The following is a 19013-nucleotide window of genomic DNA, read 5'->3' on the forward strand; positions in this document are numbered from 1 at the left end:
CCTCTCATCCACTCAACAATCCATCCTCCACACTATCTCCAAATTAATGTTACCAAGCACAGGTCTGACCATCTGCTTTCTCAGCATAACCTTCTTGACTCTAGGATAAAATACAAGCATTTCTATATGATTTTAAAGTCCTTCACTAGCTGGCTCCAATCTATCTTTCTAGGCTTACTGCACATTACTTCCCTTGGCTGTTGTCCCATATATTACATCCTGGCTCCCATTTTAATGCCCTCTCACAGAATCCCTGGTTTCCTCAGGTGCCACCTCTAGGAAACCTATCCTAATCCTCCTAGTTGCTAAAGTCTCTGCACCCCCAAAAAAATTACTTTGTTATCTATTTCCTATTAATTTTTATGCCTTGTACATGTTTCTTCTCAATGCAAATTCCTTGAACACAGTTTCTTTTTTTATCTTTGAATCCCATCCCCTAGTACAGTGCCCAGCACACAACAAGTGCTTAATAAATGCCTATTGAATAAATCAATGAACTGTGGATTTTTAGAAAACAACCAAAGAAAGGATAGGTATGATAGGGAAGGTACAATCTCATTGGTACATTCTACAGGGGAAACTGGAGTAAGAGGTACTTACTTATTCCAGGGAAACTGGAGTAGGATGCTCTCGATAATGAAGCTATGACAATAAAAACAAGTGATTCTAATGAGGAAAAAAAAGAGAACTGTCTAAAAGACCAATGTGAATGTGTAGGAAAATCTTTGATGGTTTTAGATGGAGCAATGGCAGGTAATTGAAGATGAATGCTAAAGCCTGGCACTATTCTCTGTGAATGTCAGGAACATTAAAACCCAGACCAAGAGCTATATTCTGGTCAAGAAAAAGAAAACAAAGAGATAGGAGAAGTACTCAGAGAGGATACAGTGACTGATAACACAACTACTTTTAAGTCTTACTTACCTTGCTCCTTTTTCCTTGCCAAGGAGACAGATTTTGGGACTAAGAATGATTGAAAAAAATAGAGAACAGGAACCCAAGATACATGAAGTTGTATTTAGAGAGCCCCTAGCTTTTCCCACTGTATTCAAATCACCAGGTCTGAGCATCCAGAAAAAAATTTTTTTTGAAGATGTGATGCTTGAACTTTATAGTCCATAGTCTTTAAAAAATCCTTGAGAAAGAAAGAAGTGGACTGGAAATAGGTATGTGTTCCAGTTTTCAAAAGGGAAAAGAGATGAGGTCTTCAAACAATAGGCTGCTGAGCCTAACTTTAATTCCTGGTAAAATTCTTAAGCATGTTTTTAGAGGGAATGTTTTGTACACACAAAAAAAGATATGACCATGACTAACAACTCAGTATGGGTTCCTTTTCTGACAGGGATGTACGACTAGGAAAACCTGGTGTAGTAGACTGAGGGCTGGTCTTGGAATCGGAAAGATCTGTTTGAATCAGCCTTTCACTTTACTAGTAGTATGACCCTGGGCAAATCATTCCTGCCTCAGGCAACTCTCCAGGACATAGTTACTAAGTCACAGGAGCTGTGGATAGAAGAAGGTTGGTCCAAATCCACACTCTTCTCCACCCCTCTCCCCACCTTCTGCCATGGCTACTGGAGTTACTGCCCAACAACAGTGCCCTCTATCCTGTAACACATCAACTTTGCCAGCTTAGTCCCATTCTGAGGTGCAAGCCCAGCAGAAGCCCAAGGCTGTGAATGGTGCCCCTATTATTGGAGTATTTTGGTATTTTTTTAACCATTTAACACATATAAAATCATACTACCAGTTCTATTAAGTTCCTATCTTTTTTTATGGTATCACTAATGAAGTTTCTGAGTGTAGGGTCCCTAATCTCATTTTCCCCATAAGCCCTGGGGTTTTTATTGCAAGATTTTACATTACAGTGATTTTTAGGTACTCATATGCAGAGTTATAGCAGAACTAATTCTATGTCTTTATGTTCACTAACTTCTACTTTCCTTTGTAATTTTATCATTTTTTATTATGTACTTAAAAAAATTATTCTGAAAAGAGGTTCATTCATATGCTTCATCAGACTTCCCAAGGGATATAGGACACACACAAAAAAATTACAAAGACCTGCATTTGGCACGTAACAATGTTTGTTGTGGAAAAAATAAATTTAGTGTTTGTACAGATTTTTAGAAGAGTAATTCACAAATTTTGAAAGTATCATCACTGATATATTAAGAGAATACTGGATTACAAAGAAATAACATCAGTGCTTCTCTAGGTCATTTTATTGCCCCAAGTAAGACTTCATTAACCACCACTAATTTTTATTTTATGACTTTTAATCCTGAACTCTAAGGATCCTTTCACTTCTAAAATTCTATTAATCTGTGGGCTGGGTTCTACCTTACTTTGACCATCTCTACAAAGGAAACATTTGCTTAAAAAATTAACAATGTAAACATGATTTCAGGAAGTGTATTTAACCTTCTTAAAAGAGCCAACAGTTTTTAAAGATTTTAGCAGATTCATTGGTTATATGCAAATGATAATTACAGATGTTATTTATTTATTAAATAACAAGGAAAGTAACAGTCCCACTGTATTTTGCCCCTTTGGTAATATACTTAAGTACATACACTATCTGACATTCACTGTTAAGAATATTAAAACTATATTTAAAGACATTCTATAATTCAAACGTTTTTTATAATTCCGATGGTTGTCCCCAGACCTAATCCAAATTATAAAGGTATTACTGCATCATTAGTTATCATTAGCATTAATGATTGTTACAACAACAAAAAAAACATAATAATGATTAGATAGCATAATATGCTAAGCATCTTTTTCAAACTTCATATTGTTCCAATGATATAAATTCATCACCTCCTTCCAGGGCAATTTTGTCATCAGCTAATGGCTAATCAAGCCCCCAAAAGGTAAGATGAAAAAAAAAGATACCCACAGCATTGAGTGGCTTCAAAGACCAAGCACTGAGGGTGGGTCTGGCCAGGATTGGAGGATCTCAGAGCAATGACGAGCCCTCAGAAGACTACCTCCAAAAGATAAAGCCCAAATGAATGTCCTTTGATGCTTCAAATGCAAAACCCAAAGGAACTAAAGCCCCCCAAAATTAAGCCACCAGCTTCAAAGGAAAACTGCTTGTTCATAATCCAAAAATGGCCCATCCAAGCATGCAGCCAGGGAAACAGGGATATGAGCAAAAGTGTCCAAATTGATTTAGTTTTCTTAACTGTTCCTTTGAGAAAACCCATTTAGTCCCACAATCCTTTGGGGAAAAGATTGAAATCAAGCAAGAGACCTTATCAATTAAAATCACCTGCTACATGCCTCCTCCGTTATGGACTCTGGTTTCCCCTCCTCTGAAAATGTTTTTGGAGGGGGCAGAGGGATCTTTATTGAGAAGCTTAACAGCATCAGTTCTGAAATCCCTCAATCTCACTCCTCCCTAACCTAAAATGCTTGTTTCTAGACTCATTCTTCCCCTGCCTCTTTTGCAAGGTTTACTTTTTTGTGACTTACTACCTATCTGACCTTGAGCCAGTTATTAAATGGGAGACCTAGACTAGTCAGCTTTTCTTAAACTGTAGGTTGAGACCCCATGTGGGGTCATGAAAAACTTGGCAACAATGAAAGGTTTCTGAACCCACAACGACAAAAAATTAATTAAAAATCAAACACGTAATGAATCCGAGGTGTTTCTGGCAGCCCTTGACCATGTTGTATCTTGTAACTTCACTGCAGCCTTGGTTCTGAACACAAAGCATGGGCACTTTGCACTGTGCATGCCCTCAGGACATGGAACACCAAGGAACACTGGGGAAAAGTGAAAAGGGATCTCAAGAGGGAAAAATTCAAGGAACCTTGGGATAGATAGCCTCTATCCTTAGACTAGGTGGCCCCTCCATTTCTAAACCGTGTGATCCCCTATGATCTGATTGTTCTACCTGTGCTCAATTCAACAAACATTTAGCAAGCAAACTTCTAAGTACAAATACAGATGCTAGGAATACAGAGATGAATAAAAACACAGTTCCTGCCCTAAGGGATCTTATAATCTAATGGGGGGGAGTGTGCCCTCATTTCTTTCTCTCTCCATCACATATAATCCCTCTCTCCACTAGCTCTTTGTCCTCTGCCTTCAAACACAGACAAGTCTCCCCTATCTTGGGGGGGAAGGGGAACAACCCACAAACAAACTCATCATACTGCCCTGCTGCCCCCTCGACTATCATCCAGTGTCTTTCCTTCCTATTTCCTTCCCAGGTTGCTAAGTGGCACCACAGAGAGACAGGAAGACCTGAAATCAAGTCCAGCCACAGACACCTGGGCAACCCTGGGCAAGTCACCTAACCTCTGTCTGCCTGTTTTCTCACCTGTAAAATGGGGGTCATGACAGTACCTATATCCCAGGGTTGTTGTGGGGATCAATTAGCACAGTGACTGGTACATAATAGTCACTTAATAAATCCTTGTTTCCTTCTTTCACTACAAAAATTCTCAAACCATTGTTTTGTATCCACTGCTTCTGCTTCCTCCCTACTTATCCTTTTAATGCCCTATTATTGATTCTCCACCCCCTGCTCTCCTGAAATTTTACTCTCTAAAGAGACCAATAATCTTTCCCTCCCCAGATCTCAGGGCCTTTTATCTTCAGACCTCATTTTCCTTGCCCTTTCTTCAGCCTTTGACACCACTGACTTCTGAACTTCTTGAAAAATTTCCTCATACTTTGGTGTTTATAATGCTAGAAAATCCTAGCTGTCCATCTGCTTCTCTGACTGCTCTTCCTCCTCCTGCTCCCTCAATGTGGGTGTTCCCCAGGGTTCTGTCTTCAGTCCTCTACCCTTCCCTGACTACACACTCTCCCTTGTTGGAGATGTCATCACCTTCCACAACTCTGACTGTCATCTCAGTATAGATGATTGCTAAATTTATAGTCCAAGTTATCCTCTCTCTCTCTCTCTCTCTCTGTGTCTCTCTCTCTCTCTCTCTCTCTCTCTCTCTCTCTCTCTCTCTCTCTCTTCTCTCTCTCGCTCTCTCGCTCTCTCCCTGCATTTCCAGTAGCTTTCAACAAGAATACATCTAATTTCATCTTCCACCCTAGGGTGGGTCATGGCCAGGCCTCTTCATATAACAAGGGAGGAAACAGGTCCTGGGAAGTAGATTGAATTTCAAGGCTGTGTTATCTAGAGAAATTCAAAGGAGAAGTCCCTAGCCTATACAACAAACAGGATTGTAACCCACTAGAGGTTGGGGAATACTGTTGGACAGTAGACCCCCTCCCTTCGAGGTAGCTAGAACATAATGATTTCTTTGTTTCAAGGAGAACAGAAGGCTTTGAACCGGTAACAAGCTATCTGAGCCCCCTAGACATATAAAACTGCCCAGCAAAGGCAGTACAGTTCTCCCACACCATGTGGATCTGTACCAGCTACCAGCTATCATTGTAAGTACTATCTCCATGAGGGAAAGAAAGACAAGGGAAGGGGTTGATAATCAACTGGACCAGGACAGAACAAGAACCACATATATTCTTAATTATTAATCCTTATAAGTTAAGTAAACCTATTCTTTTATATCCCTTGTTCATGCCAAGTCAACCATTTGTGCCATCCAGATACCTAGGCTTGAGATTGTTTCACAAGCCTCCCATCATATACCCCAAAGAGTTTCCACTCTGACTTCCCTATTGTTAATGATAGCAACATTCTATGTGTCATATCTGGCATTTGCCTGTGACTCTTCCCTCTTCCTTGCCTCCCTCACTAAATTATATGGTAGATTTAGAGCTGGAATAGACCTTAGTGGTCATCTAGTTCAACTCCCTTAATGTGCAGATGAGAAAAGCGAGGCCCAGAATGGTAAAATGATTGGCCCACCATTATATTGGCATAGAGAAAATCTGAATCCTGATTCTCTGACCTCAAATCCAGCACTGATTCCACAGTCAATCAGTCAAATCAGCTATCAGTATGGAGAAGTTCCCCTTCATAACACTTCATGAACCTTTCCACTCTTAACACTACTCACATATTGCATCACACTTAGGCTACTTACAAATTCTAATTAATAGACTTACCCTCTGACAATCCATCCTACATACAACTGTCAGATTAAACATCCTAAAATAGTACCTTCATCATGTCACTACTCAACACCCTTTACTGGCTCCCTATAGACTACAGAATGAAGCCCAGACTCCTTATCCTGGTATCCAATGTCATCCAGAAGCTAATTCCAACCTACCTAGCAGTGTGATGTAACAACTAAAAAAGTTCATGTGATCTTGAGCTACCCCAAGGGACACAGCTTCCAGGAACACAGGGACGCCAGTCCCAGTGTACTCTGCCCTTATCAGACCTCATCTGAGCACATTTAAGGACACTGATGACCTGGACGGTGTCCAGAGGAAAGCAACCAGGATGATGAAGATCCTTGAGCCCTTCTCATATGAGTGTTAATTAAGGGAACTGGGCATATTTAACCTGAAGAAGAGAAGACTCAGGGGAGCCATTAGAACTATGTTCCAGTAGTGGAAGGATTGTCATACGGAAGAAAGATTAAATTGTTCTGTCAAAGCCCCAGGGGACAGATCCAGGAGCAGAGGGTGGAAATTGCAAAGAGGTCATTTAGACTTGATGTCAGGAAAAAAATGTCCTAACGATTAGAACTATGCAAATGGAATTACCTGATTTGAAAGATGGCAGTGAGTTCCCTCTCCTTAGGGATCTTCCAATAGAGACTCAGGCTAGATGACTACTTGGGGCAGCTAGGTGGTGCCATAATGCATAGTGCTGAGCCTGGAGTAAGGAAGACTCTTCTTTCTGAGTTCTAATCTGGCCTCAGACACTTACTAGCTGTGTGACTCTGAGCAAGTCACTTAACCCTGTTTGCCTCAGTTTCCTCATCTGTAAAATGATCTGAAGAAGGAAATGGCAAACCACTCCAGTAGCTCTGCCAAGAAAACCCTAAATGGGATCACAAAGAGCCAAACACGAATGAAACAAATGAACAACAAAAAGATGACTACTTGTCAGATATGTCATATTAGAGATTCCTTTCACGTATTTTTTGGACCTGATGACTACTGAGACCCCTTCCAAACTTCCAAATTCTGTGATCCTACTTTTTGAGATTCTTCCAACTCCAGCCATTGTGTGCCTCAAACAAGTCTTATGTTGTCCTTTCCTTTCTATAATCCAACCTCAGTCCCCTTCCTGGAGTGCCTTGTCTACCTCTTTTATATCTTCTGAAATCCTATCCATCTTTTGAGGCCCAGTTCAAGTCCTGACTCCTCCAGGAAGCCTTGCCAAACCACTCTTAATCACCGTAATCATTTTCTTCTCTCAATGTAGTATTTATGACATTTCAAAAATTATGTATGTACTAACTTGGGATATTTCTTGTATTGCTGTCCTGCATTGTGATTTAACTTTTCACAGATCTATGCCATGTTTCTCCAATTCAACTATAGAGCTCGTTAGAAACAGAAATTTTTCACATTTCTTTTAACACACACAGTGAATCTTGCACAGGTCAAGTATTCAAAAAACATTAATTGTCTATTGTATTTATATGATTACATCCTCAATACGATATCAGGTAAGAGTCAGCTTAGAACATGTATTAGAGTTAATTAGGTGGTGCAGTGGTTAGGGCCTAGCATCAGAGAAGACCTGAGAATCCAGTGTTAGACAGTACCTAGCTGTAAGGCCTGAACAAATCACTTTAGCTTTCTGCCTGCCTCAATTTTTTCAACTGTAATATGTAAAAATATAAAAAATTTTCTCAACTGTAAAATGTAAAAAAAAAAATTCTCATCTTTCAAGGTTGTTGTGCACATCAAATGAAATCATATTTGTAAAGCATTTAGTGCAGTTCCTAGCTTAATAAAAGCTTGTTCCTTTCCCTCTCCCTTTATTCGAGAAGAATTTAATAAGCACTACAACAAAGTGAAAAATAAATTTAAAAATAAGATCAAGACTGGATTCTTTAACATCAATATTTCAAATTTATAAAATAAATTATGCTAAAAGGAATAAAATATGTACTACTAATTCTATAGACTAAGGACTTTACTTAATAAAACCACTTACATGACAAAATTTGAAGAACTATATAAATATATTTCTATAACCACTTAAAAATACTTGACTACCATTACAATTCAATATGGTAGACTCAACCATAAGTCTAACTCAAAGTATATCTTGATATCCTTCAATGGTATCTACATTTCATTAAAATTATTAAAATCAAAAATATGGAACAGATAGAAACAGATAGTTTTCCAAGTGGCAAATAGAAATCATTTCATGATTCTGGGCCTCAGTTTCCTCATCTTTAGAATGAGGGGTGAGACCTTTAAGAGCCCTACCAGCTCTAAAATCAAATTATACTAACCTATAATTTTCAGAATATGTTATTTTTGTAAAAATAAAGTCATGAAGTTATGAAATACATTAGAATTCTCCAGGAAGATCCCAACATGTCTATGTCTTCTCTAAAAAAAAAAATTCCATCCTAATTCGAATAGTCTTGAGATTCTAGAAACCCACTAAAAAGATATGCCTTGAATCAGTGAAGTATTTCTAGAATAAAAGAAGGCATTTGAAACTCTGCAATGCTATTGATTATCACTAAACTGAAGGCAGTAACCAAACATGAGGGGAGTTTTCTAGTCTCTGTGCAACTTAAGCACAGAAGGTGATGTCAGTAATTATTTGTGCCCACTTAAACTTTCTCTCAACTCCTCATATGAATGGAAGGAAGCAGTGACATGGGTAACACAGAAGTCATGTATGGAATGGATGTCAAGATGTATGGATGGATGGAAGTCATGGATGGAATTCACAACACTACAAATAACATAATTCACTTGACTGTGAAGTCAACACCTTATGCAAGGAGAGATGTTGCACGGAAGTGGGATGAGATTTGTTGTTCTTGACCCCAGAAGACAGAATTTGACACAATGGATAAAGACTGCAAAGGGGAAAGTGTAGGACTGATGCAATAGAAAACTTTCTACCCAGAAGTGGAATAGGCTGCCTTGGGAACTGAGCTCCTGACTTAAAATCTTCAAGCAATGACTGGAAGATCATTTGCAAAGAAAGAGAGGGGATTCTTATTAAGATACCAGGTTGGATCCCATGGCCTCTGAGGTCTCTTCCGCCTCTGAGGTCTCTTCCAACTCTGAGATGCTTTAACCATGATTTAAAAGGGGTTGTAACACTGAATGAATGTTTGCTAGTAAAGAGGTTTTCTATCTCATCTGCTCAAGTTCCCTGAGTGTGGCCACTCACCCCCAACCCATTCTTCCTGGCCTTTCCACTACTAGCATCAGCTTCTCTAGCAGCCAGTAGCACCTTTCTTCTCTCCTGCCACCCCAAAATACGCAGGCATAATGTTTAAGGTTGCCCAGAGCCAAATAATCTGTAAGTGTGTGAGGAGGGATTCAAACTCATATCTTCCCAGCTGTTCAGCACACATAAGAAGTTAACGTACATATGTACAGCTTAAATTTATTATAGTTATAAAGCTCATTTTACCAGTTGATCCAAACATACAAATATTAGGAGCATTCCCTAAAGATGTAATTTTCAAAAAGCTATCTGTGCCAAAATATTTAAAATTGCATTATCTGTATAAAACAAAAAAATTGGAAACAACTTCAATGTCTAATGACTGGGAACTGTCTAAACCCACTAGCAGACATCATTGTAGTGGAATATTATAGTGCCATTAAAATGATAAAGTAACTATTAAGAAAAACAGGAAAGACATGAAAAAATGCAAAGTGAAGATGATCTCTCACATAAAACTAAGTTCATCAGAAAAAGTACCAGATTTTACTAAAATATGTGAGTATTTCAGCTTACAAACTGCAAGCTAATATTGCTACATTACTTTAAGGTTTACAAAGTGCTTTATATGTGCTATCTCACAAGAATCCTATAAGGTTGGTGCTATTATTATCCCCATTTTTACAAATGAGGAAACTAAGGCTGAGAGATTAGGTAGTTTAAGTCACACAGCTAGAGTCTCAGTAAGATCCAGATTCAGATCTTCTGACTTCTAGTTTCATCTTCTATTTCCACCTTCTCATCCTAGGCCACGTTGATACTCAGAGACTTCCTTTTCCTGCTTCCAGTTTGGGATTCTACCTTCGTAGGGTGAGGTCATAGGAAGGCAGATTCCAGCTGTTACTCACTAGAAACTATAGGAAGCCATTCCTAACTAGAGTTGCTGAAAAATGAAACAGGCTGACTCATTAACTTTCGGGCTGTCAATCACTGAAAGTGTCGAAGCAGAGGTTGAATCTCTTGGGGATGCTGCATAAGGTATGCTGGATATATGTAAGAGGTTAAAGTAAATTATCTCTAGGATTCTAAGATGCTCTTTTTTTCTCTCTCTCTTCCTTCTCTCTCACAGCTCCTTTCACTGATCCCTGTTGGATTAAATCATGCTAAATATTCTCTCTCCAACAGTCCCTGACCTTTTTCTTTCTATTAATGAGCTATATTCCTAATTGTTATGCTTTTTTTACTTTGGCTTGAATTCTTTATCCCTCATTTTCCTGAATTTAATCCACTGTTCTCAAACTTTTGTTGCCCACCCTCCTCAGGGTCAGAGGCAGCCTGCTGAGCCACAGTGAAAACACTCTGGTCACTTATCTTAGCCCAGGCAAGTCACTTTTTCTCTCTGGCCTCAGTTTCTTCATCTGTAAAATGAAGGGAAAGAGCACAGGGATAGGGATAAAATGACAGGAAAGTTAGTATCTCATAACAGTCTATTGAACTTTTAAATTGCTTTAGATATTGGGAACTTCTTCCTTCTGTTGAGCTGAAATCTACTTCTCTCTGACTTCCCCCTCCAAAAGGTAGGATGTCACTTTGGCACAGGCAAAGTACAGAGTAGAATAAAGTGAGAGAGCCATAGTGAATTATAAGAAAATTCTCTCTTCTTCTTAATGATGTCAACAGAAACTTGAAAGCCAAATCTTCATGGAATAAAACTCAACTATATTCATTTTTGCTGTTGTTTCATTAGAAAATATAAAGACAGGTGAGCATCAATTGTGACACTGTAAAGTATGAAGTATTATATGATATAGTTGTCGTTATTCAGTTGTTTCAGCTGTGTCCAACTTTTTGTGACTCCATTTGTGGTTTTCTGGCCAAAGATACTGGAGTGGTTTACCATTCTTTCTCCAGCTCACTTGACAGACGAAGAAACTGAGGCACACAGAGTTAATTGACTTGCCCAGGGTCACACAGCTAGTAAGTGTCTGAGGCCAGATTTGAACTCAGGAAGATGAATCTTTGTGACTCTATCCACAGCACTCCATCCACTGCACTACCTACTTGCCCACAGGTGATAATGTCGTAAATCTTTTTGACAATAAAAGTAGAGCTCAAGTAAAGTGTATGTATGCACTGTTTATACTTGTACAATGGTGAAAAGTTCCACAATATAACTTATATAATGGCCAAGTCTATCTATGAGTAGTTAATAAAATAAGGTTATATTGACATTTGAATTCCCAACTTACCAGGTTATTTATTTAATTGGAGGTTGCTTTCTTCATTGGGTAAGCCTTTCAATCTGTTTGTAAAGCCTGGAAAAGATAGCTTATACCTATACTGGCTCTCTTATTCCTCAGGCTAATTTTTTTTACATCCTAATGAGTACCAGACCATCAAGGTGAGCACAAAAGGATGACTGCCAGGCACAGGCAACAAATTTACTGATGGTTGATCGACATTTGCCATATTTCTTTCTCTGTCTCTGTCTCTCTCTATCTCTCTGTCTCTCTGTCTCTCTGTGTCTCTCTCACACACAGAGTAGAAATTTTAATGCTAAAAGATATCTCAAAATGAACTTTAACTAAAATGTAACTTTTTTCAAATTCTGTCTTTTAGGGGTTTTTTTTTTGGTTTTTCTAGCAGTGAGCAGGGATGAAAAACATTCCGCTAATGAAGCAGAAAGCAAATTTCTTCCCAAAAAGAATACCAAAAAAACCCCCAAAAGTCTGAAAACCTTCTACATGAATTAAAAACTACATTCAGTGGCATTAACTTGGGGTAAACTTTAAGTTAAAACATGTAAGGATAATTGACAGTGGTGGTAATTTTTAAGCCTGTCACAGCCAATAAAGAAGAGAAGCAAAAGGGAAGGGTGCCCCCCATTACCAGTAGTTGAGGGAACTGACGTCTGTACTCTTTCAGATGACAGAAAAATCCACACTATTCAAGAAGTTCTGTCTTTGGATACACAAGCCAACAATGGAGAGGAGTGGAAGGGGGAGCCAGAGGTCTTTCAGTTGGCCCCAGCACGTTAATCAGTTTCAAGCCTGCCACCACTGACAACCAGTGTTTTTTAAGTCTTTATGATTCCTAGGTGTAGATGTAAGTATAGTACAGTAGCTTTTTATAGAGATTGAGATCAAGTAACAGGGTTTCTAAGGACAGCATATTTGCTGCTTTATGTCTGACCAAAGAAAGCTCTTGCTGCAACTGTCTGGCTCACAATATTATGCTGTTTGTATACAAAAAAAATGACAAACCAGACCCACCATATGGAAATCATTATTTTCCAGGAGTAGTGAGTTGATTCAGCCACATTCTCATATCCATTCATCCCTGAGATCAATATCACATGTCTGATCATCAGCAAGATGTCTGACTAGGATTAGTAATAATAAATTGCTCACATTTCTCCAGTTAGTTTTAAGGTTACACACAGCATTTTACATACATTATCTTTTTAAATCCTTACAACAATCCCATAAGGTAGTTACTATTATGCTCAATTTAGAGATAAGGAAATTAAAGCTCAGAGATGGCTATTTAATGAGGATCACATAACTTGTAAATATTGAAGAGAGATTCAAACTCAAGTCTTCCTGACTCCCAAGTCCTGAATTCCATTCTCTATAGAAGGGGTCCACATGCCCCTAAAGGGGTCTGTGGGATAAATTTCAGGTGACCTATCAACCTGGATGGGAAAAAACTACAACTCAATTTACACTAACCTTTCATTTCCTTTATAATACTACATATTTTATTTTATACATTTAAAAACATTCTTCTAAGGAGGGTTCACAGGTTTCACCAGACTGCCAAAGGAATCCACGACACAAAAAAGGCAAAGCACCCCTGCTCTACACCATGCTGCATCTAATAATAGCTGACATTTATACAGCCCTTTAAGGTTTGCAAAGTGCTATATATACATTATCTCATTTGATCCTCACAACAACCTCATGGGATCAATGTTATTATTATAACCATATGACAGATGAGAAAAATGAGTCCCAAAGAGGTTAAGTGACTTGGTCACAGTCACAAAATTAGGAAGAAGTTGTGGCAGGCCTTCCTGATTCCAAGTCTAGCACACTATCACATGCACCCCACCCTTCTAAGGCTTAAGGGTGTGCAAATATACCCTCCCTTATTAATTGGCTCCACAAAACCAGAAAGCTAGATGAAATGATATTACATAGGGAAGTTAGTTCTAGATGAACAATGATTGAAAAGAGAATCAGCTAAACAGTATTTCATCAGGATTTTATGATTATACAGGGAAGACTGGGATATAATGTATTAATGATGTTATCAAAGAATGACACTCTTCTGGACAACCTTTTATGGAGTATTCCTACAACCTGTAAACATGGAACAAAGTAATATTAAAGGCCATTCATAGCGTGTGAACCCATGATAACGGCCTTAACAGCATGGCCCTTTAAACAGCTGAACAAGGTATAATAGAGAAACAGCTCAAACTCTTTTCATGAGCATTCTCTCAATTTTCCGGAATAAATGTTTTCAGCCAGACAGACATGTTAGTGGTGGTATTACACACATGTTATCCCAGCTCCTAGAGAGGGTCAGCCAGGTAGTTCTCTTGAGCCCAGGAGTTCTGAGCTACAGCAGACTAATTGCATTGGGAATCCACCCTAAGTTCGATGTTAATATGGTGAGACCCTAGGATCAGATGGTCCCTAGGCTGCACTTCCAGCAGGGAGGCCCAGTCTCTTTTTAAAAATCCTAAGACTCCCTGATACAATGGACATGTCAAATTGGCTATGAATCTCACATTTCTTAAAAAGACTTAAGGCAAAAGGTATGTTAAAGAGGAGATTTTAGAAGGTAAAGACAGAGGCTCATTAAAGTAAGGTGGATGTATTAATCTTACTGTACTAACTTCCACCTGTACATTTCTGTGTACCCAAAACTATACTTAACCCTGTGAGAAACACAGGATATGGTCTTTGCCTCGAGGTACATACAATCCACTTGGAAGCAAAAGACATAGCCACATGAAACAAGAGCAAACAACAGGAGACTGTATGATTAGGTGTGAAATTGCTTAGGAATGATTCTAAGTGCTTAGGAGTTCAGAGGAAGATAAATGAGGGATAGAGTAACCAGAGGAAGCTTTCTAGAAGACGTTACCCACAAACTGGACCTTGAGCACTACATTAGATTTGACGAATTGATTGAGGAGGTGGAGGGAATGACATTTCAGATGGGAACAACAAAAGCAAACCCCTGGAGACAGGAACTAGACTGCTATGTTCTTAGGGTCTAAGCCTAACCAAAGTGAAGAGTGGGTATTAGGTAACACTTGAAAATAAGATTGGATAGGTAAATTAGGAAAGATTTGAGATATCTTTAAGCTCTAACCTATATTACAAAATCAGACTTCCAATTCTGGTAGCAGACCTTATTTTACCCATTTCTGTGACAGCTTTTTATATATCACTTTTGCTTTATCAAAAAAAACCCCAACAAATGAAACATTCTTTGTATTAATTTTAACCCGAACAGGGTAACTTGATAGTTTTTGCTAAAATAATAATTATAAGGTATTCTTGAAAACTTTTAAAGCAGTAGTGAATAAACCAGGATTTACATAGCGATACCTGCTGTCAGAGAAGCAGCATCTTGTAATTGAAAGTGCTGAAGTACAATAAGGAAGAGAAGACATGGGCTCAAATCTTGCCCCTGTACCAGATACATCCTAACTTTTGGCATATGTTGATACTTTTGTCCTAAACCTAATGGTTTTTTTATTGTTTTCAGTAAGGCCAGTTTCCTCTAAGAAACAAGAATAAATGTAACCATAATCATTTTACTGAGCAAATACCATTATAATGTAATAAGAGCCCCTAATGACGACTGTATCCATCTGTCAAACAAGGAGATAGAAAGGAAAACAACAGAATCAGAAATTTAAAGCTTATCTTGTCCATCTCTTTCACTTCACAGATTAGGAAAATGAAATCCAGAGAGGGACTGTGACTTGCCCAAGGTCACACAGTTAGTGGAAGTGTTCTTTTATTAACACAGGTGCAACCTAATAATTTGCTGATAGCCATTAGCCAGTATGCAAACTATTAATGTATACATACTATACAATGGATTCTGTTTTCTAAAAGAACTAGTTCATAGAATTAGTTGTTTAGTTTAAATCAACATGGGGAAAATAGCCACATGTACTATGTAACCTGGATATTTATAGTTATGTAATATGAGTGGGGACATACATATATATATGTATATATATATACATACATATATATTCCACATATGGAATAGACATAGGCATGTAAGCATTTCTATCCATGTAAAAAAATTCACTTCTATTAATGATTTTTCATTTGAAGAGTCAGTTTTAGTGAATATTCTGATGGATTGTGGTTATAAAGACTTTAACCAATCATTCAGTGTAAGCTCACAAACCTTTCTGCAGCTTTTTCCTGTAGGAGAGGTTTTCTATGTAAATTTGCTGTTAAAGTAAGCTGAGGAGGTCTACCTTGGAGTCTGTATTCAGGTCCTAAAGCTAAGGGTGTCTGCTACTCAGGCCAAAGGGTCAGGACCCTCTGTGGCATATCAACTGATTCTGTTCAACTCAAGACAATTCAGGAAAGCTGACAGAGCTAGAGGAGCCAGTCTGATTTCCAATTCTGCCTCTTGGAGAGGTTACTTAAGCACATAAAGTCCACTGAGAACAATGTTTACACAAAGTACCCACAATCCACTATAAATTGAGAAGACATGATTTTCTTCAAGGTTTCCTTAGAGGGGTTCGCAAAATCACAGAAACTGTAGGCTAAGATACACAATGCTTAGATCAGACTATTATACCTATGACAACCCACTATATGGATTTATTTCAACTAAACTCAAGTTAAACTATAGTTCTTTAGGTCAGAAAGTGAAAGCTCTTCCTAAAGACCCCTCTTAATTGTTAGCAGTTTATGAAAAAAAAACCACATTTCTATTTCCTAAACTAATTCTAATAAGCAAAATACACAAAATATATACACATATGTGCACATATGATCATAGGAGCATAGATTTAGGGCTGGATAGACTTTAAAAGCCATCTATCATCTACCACTCATTTATGTCAACCTACTAAATTAACTTTCTACAAAGAGACCTGTACAGAGAATAGACTGAACTCTTCTAATTCCTCATTCCTTAAGAAGGATTACTTATTAAAGAACAGAATCACTGACATACTAACAGTAAGAAAAACACCACTACCAAAGTCCAGAAGGCTCCATGTATTGTCTTCCCTCTCCTTATGAGACAGGTAAAATGTGATACAGAAACCTAAGAATATCCCCCAAAATCAACGTGTCTTTGGAATTTTAGGTTATCTTTCCAAAATATTTATAAATGTTCAACCCCAAGGAAATAAATCATCTAAAAGTTCTGATATGTATCCCTGCAGAAATGACCTTCTGAAGTCTTTTTTTTTTCCAAGTTACATTCAGTAATTCTAAGTGGAAGTCAGTTCCACTCAGGGTTGTTTTTTTTTTTTAATCTATAGCCCTTTGCTGCAAACAACATTTTATACAATATGTCTGTCTTTCTGGACAGAATTTTTAAAAAATCTCTATCTTTTGGACTGCAAAGCTTTTCTTCCCAGGGGACACTTGTTTCTGGCTGAGAGGCCAAGAGTCTTTGTGCATGCTCCACCTCACCCCACCCCACCCCCCAACAACTGATAGTCCCTAAAAAGGCCCTGTGCCCACTGATGGCCTGTTTTTCCTCAGAAGAAAATAGAAATACTCCAGTAAGTGGCAGAGGCGTGGATCCAAGTCGTCTATTCTGATGCTTGTACACTCTTTGGGACTATTACTGCAGTATATTTAAACAGAAGTGTATCAGACTGTAGCCAGAGGAAGCAAACTTGATGGCCTGCTTCACACACACACACACACACACACACACACACACACACACACAGAGCATTTGATCGATTCCCCTGGCTGGCCTGGAGCTGCATACATTAGATGATGGCACTGCTTTTAAGTGAAATAAGCGACCCCTGTTTTCTCTTCAATCACTCGCTCCCCATCTTCTTCCATCCGTTCCACCCTCCCCCTTCCTTGCCTTTCTCTCTGGGAACGACAGCCAAAACCACTTTGAAAGTGACTAGTGAGTTATGTCCACTCACTCTTCCATCATTAGCCCCCACATGGGCAGACTGTGCTCCTCATTATGGGGACCACCTAACGGACATGGGAGCTATGCTCATCACAGCCCAAGGCCGAAGTCAAATCACTTTAAAACCCAACACCCGATCCCAAGGGGAAACTTTGGAAATCCTTTCTAAAGGCTGGAGAAGCACCTGCTCTGGAGCTCCCATCCCCCACCGCCCCCAGAACCGGAGCCCAGCATCCTCAAGAAAGCTGCTCTCCCCGGCTAACCCTGGGGCATTCCGAGTCCTCAACCTGCATGGCAGTCTCAGTGAGGCCACTAAGGAAGCGGCTTTCTAAATCTCTATCCCACACAGGAGGTTTCTAACCTCTATGCCGCAGCAGTACACCCCCCCGCCCCGGCTGCTCCCCCAACAGACTCATTAAGAGAATATTCTACACCCTAGTCGTAGGGAAAGTTTCCAGCCCTTAAAACCCACCGAGGTACTTCCCCCCACTTCTCTCGTCTCCACACACACACACACAAACCACCCCTGCCCCCGCGGGTGGTTTGCACAGCTTCCCCTTCGGGGCTACCTTGTGGGGTGCCCGGAGCAATCGGTGAATCCCAGCCAGTTGGGTAACGAGGGCGATGTCCTCCCGGAAAGTGTACAGCGGAGGCCGGCTAGGCTCGGGAAAGTTGGTGCTGTTGAAAGGGTCGGTATCATCTAGGAACTGCACCCTGCAAACAAGCGTAGCCATGATGTATCCATGCAAGAAGCTGAGCCGGGCCAGGAGGAGGCAAGCCCTCCTAAGTTAGAATAGCCCCGAGGGCACAGGGTCAGTCAGTCCAGGCCCCCAGCGCTGCCCCAAAGCCCCCAGCGTTAGGCGGGCAGCTTGGAGACGTACCGCCGCCTTCCCCAGCTTCCCGCCCCGTTTCAGCCTTGGGCTCTGCAGCCGCAGCAGCAGGAGCCGGACTCTCAGCGCAAAAAGAAAGGCACGGACTGGCGGAGGAGTCCCCTCCTCCCGCCAGCTCCTGCCGCCGCTCCAGACTCCACGAGTCCAGGACTGGGGGCGGGAGCGGGGGAGGGGCAAGCTGCCCTTTTCTCTCTCTCAGGGCACCCGAGGTGGCGGCGGCGGCAGCGGCGGGTCCGGCGTGGGGTGCACGGGGTGGGTCCCGACCTGGGTTAGAGGAGCAGAAGGACAGTGAAAGGAGAAGCACAGCGGGAGCGGCAGCGGGGGCGGCGGCGAGCCCGCAATACACTGCACCAAAATGGGAAACCCAGTCTCTGACCGGGCTGGCTGGTGAAAGAAAAGCCCCAAGCCTGGCTGGAGCCGGTCCCCACGGAGCCCGAGCTCCAAAGACAGGCTCGCCGACGCCCTCCAGTGGGTCCGCGGAGCCCGCCTGGCTGACCGCCCGCCCGCCAGCCCGCTGGACAGCCTGGCTCGGCCCTCCGCCGGCTACGCGAGCCAGCAAATGGGGCCTGAGCGCCTACTACGCGCCGAGGCTTGTGTGGGATACACAGCAATCGATAGGTATCTGGGAAAGTCTTGTCCTTGAGAGCTTCATGGTTCGATCACTCTAGGGTCTACTTGCCCCATCCTG

The 19013-nt window shown here is 40.4% G+C and overlaps 1 protein-coding gene across 7 annotated transcripts in view; it reads right to left on the reverse strand.

Moving 5' to 3' along the window:
- FHOD3 (formin homology 2 domain containing 3) overlaps positions 1–18697 on the reverse strand; it is a 717939-nt gene extending 699242 nt beyond the window's left edge. For 3 of the 7 annotated variants that reach the window (XM_020985700.2, XM_020985699.2, XM_020985698.2), the window contains exon 1: positions 18005–18696. In XM_020985700.2, the coding sequence (XP_020841359.1) occupies positions 18005–18169 (165 nt within the window). In that variant the 5' untranslated portion in view covers positions 18170–18696. Of the gene's footprint in view, positions 1–18004 lie in introns of all 7 variants that reach the window. The other 4 variants (XM_020985704.2, XM_020985702.2, XM_020985701.2 and 1 more) reach the window with 3 other exon arrangements.
- Positions 18698–19013: the final 316 nt, after the last annotated feature.

Source organism: Phascolarctos cinereus, unplaced genomic scaffold (assembly GCF_003287225.1).
Source record: "Phascolarctos cinereus isolate Bilbo 61053 unplaced genomic scaffold, phaCin_HiC Scaffold_4;HRSCAF=312, whole genome shotgun sequence".
In the NCBI taxonomy this organism is placed as follows: Eukaryota; Metazoa; Chordata; class Mammalia; order Diprotodontia; family Phascolarctidae; genus Phascolarctos; species Phascolarctos cinereus.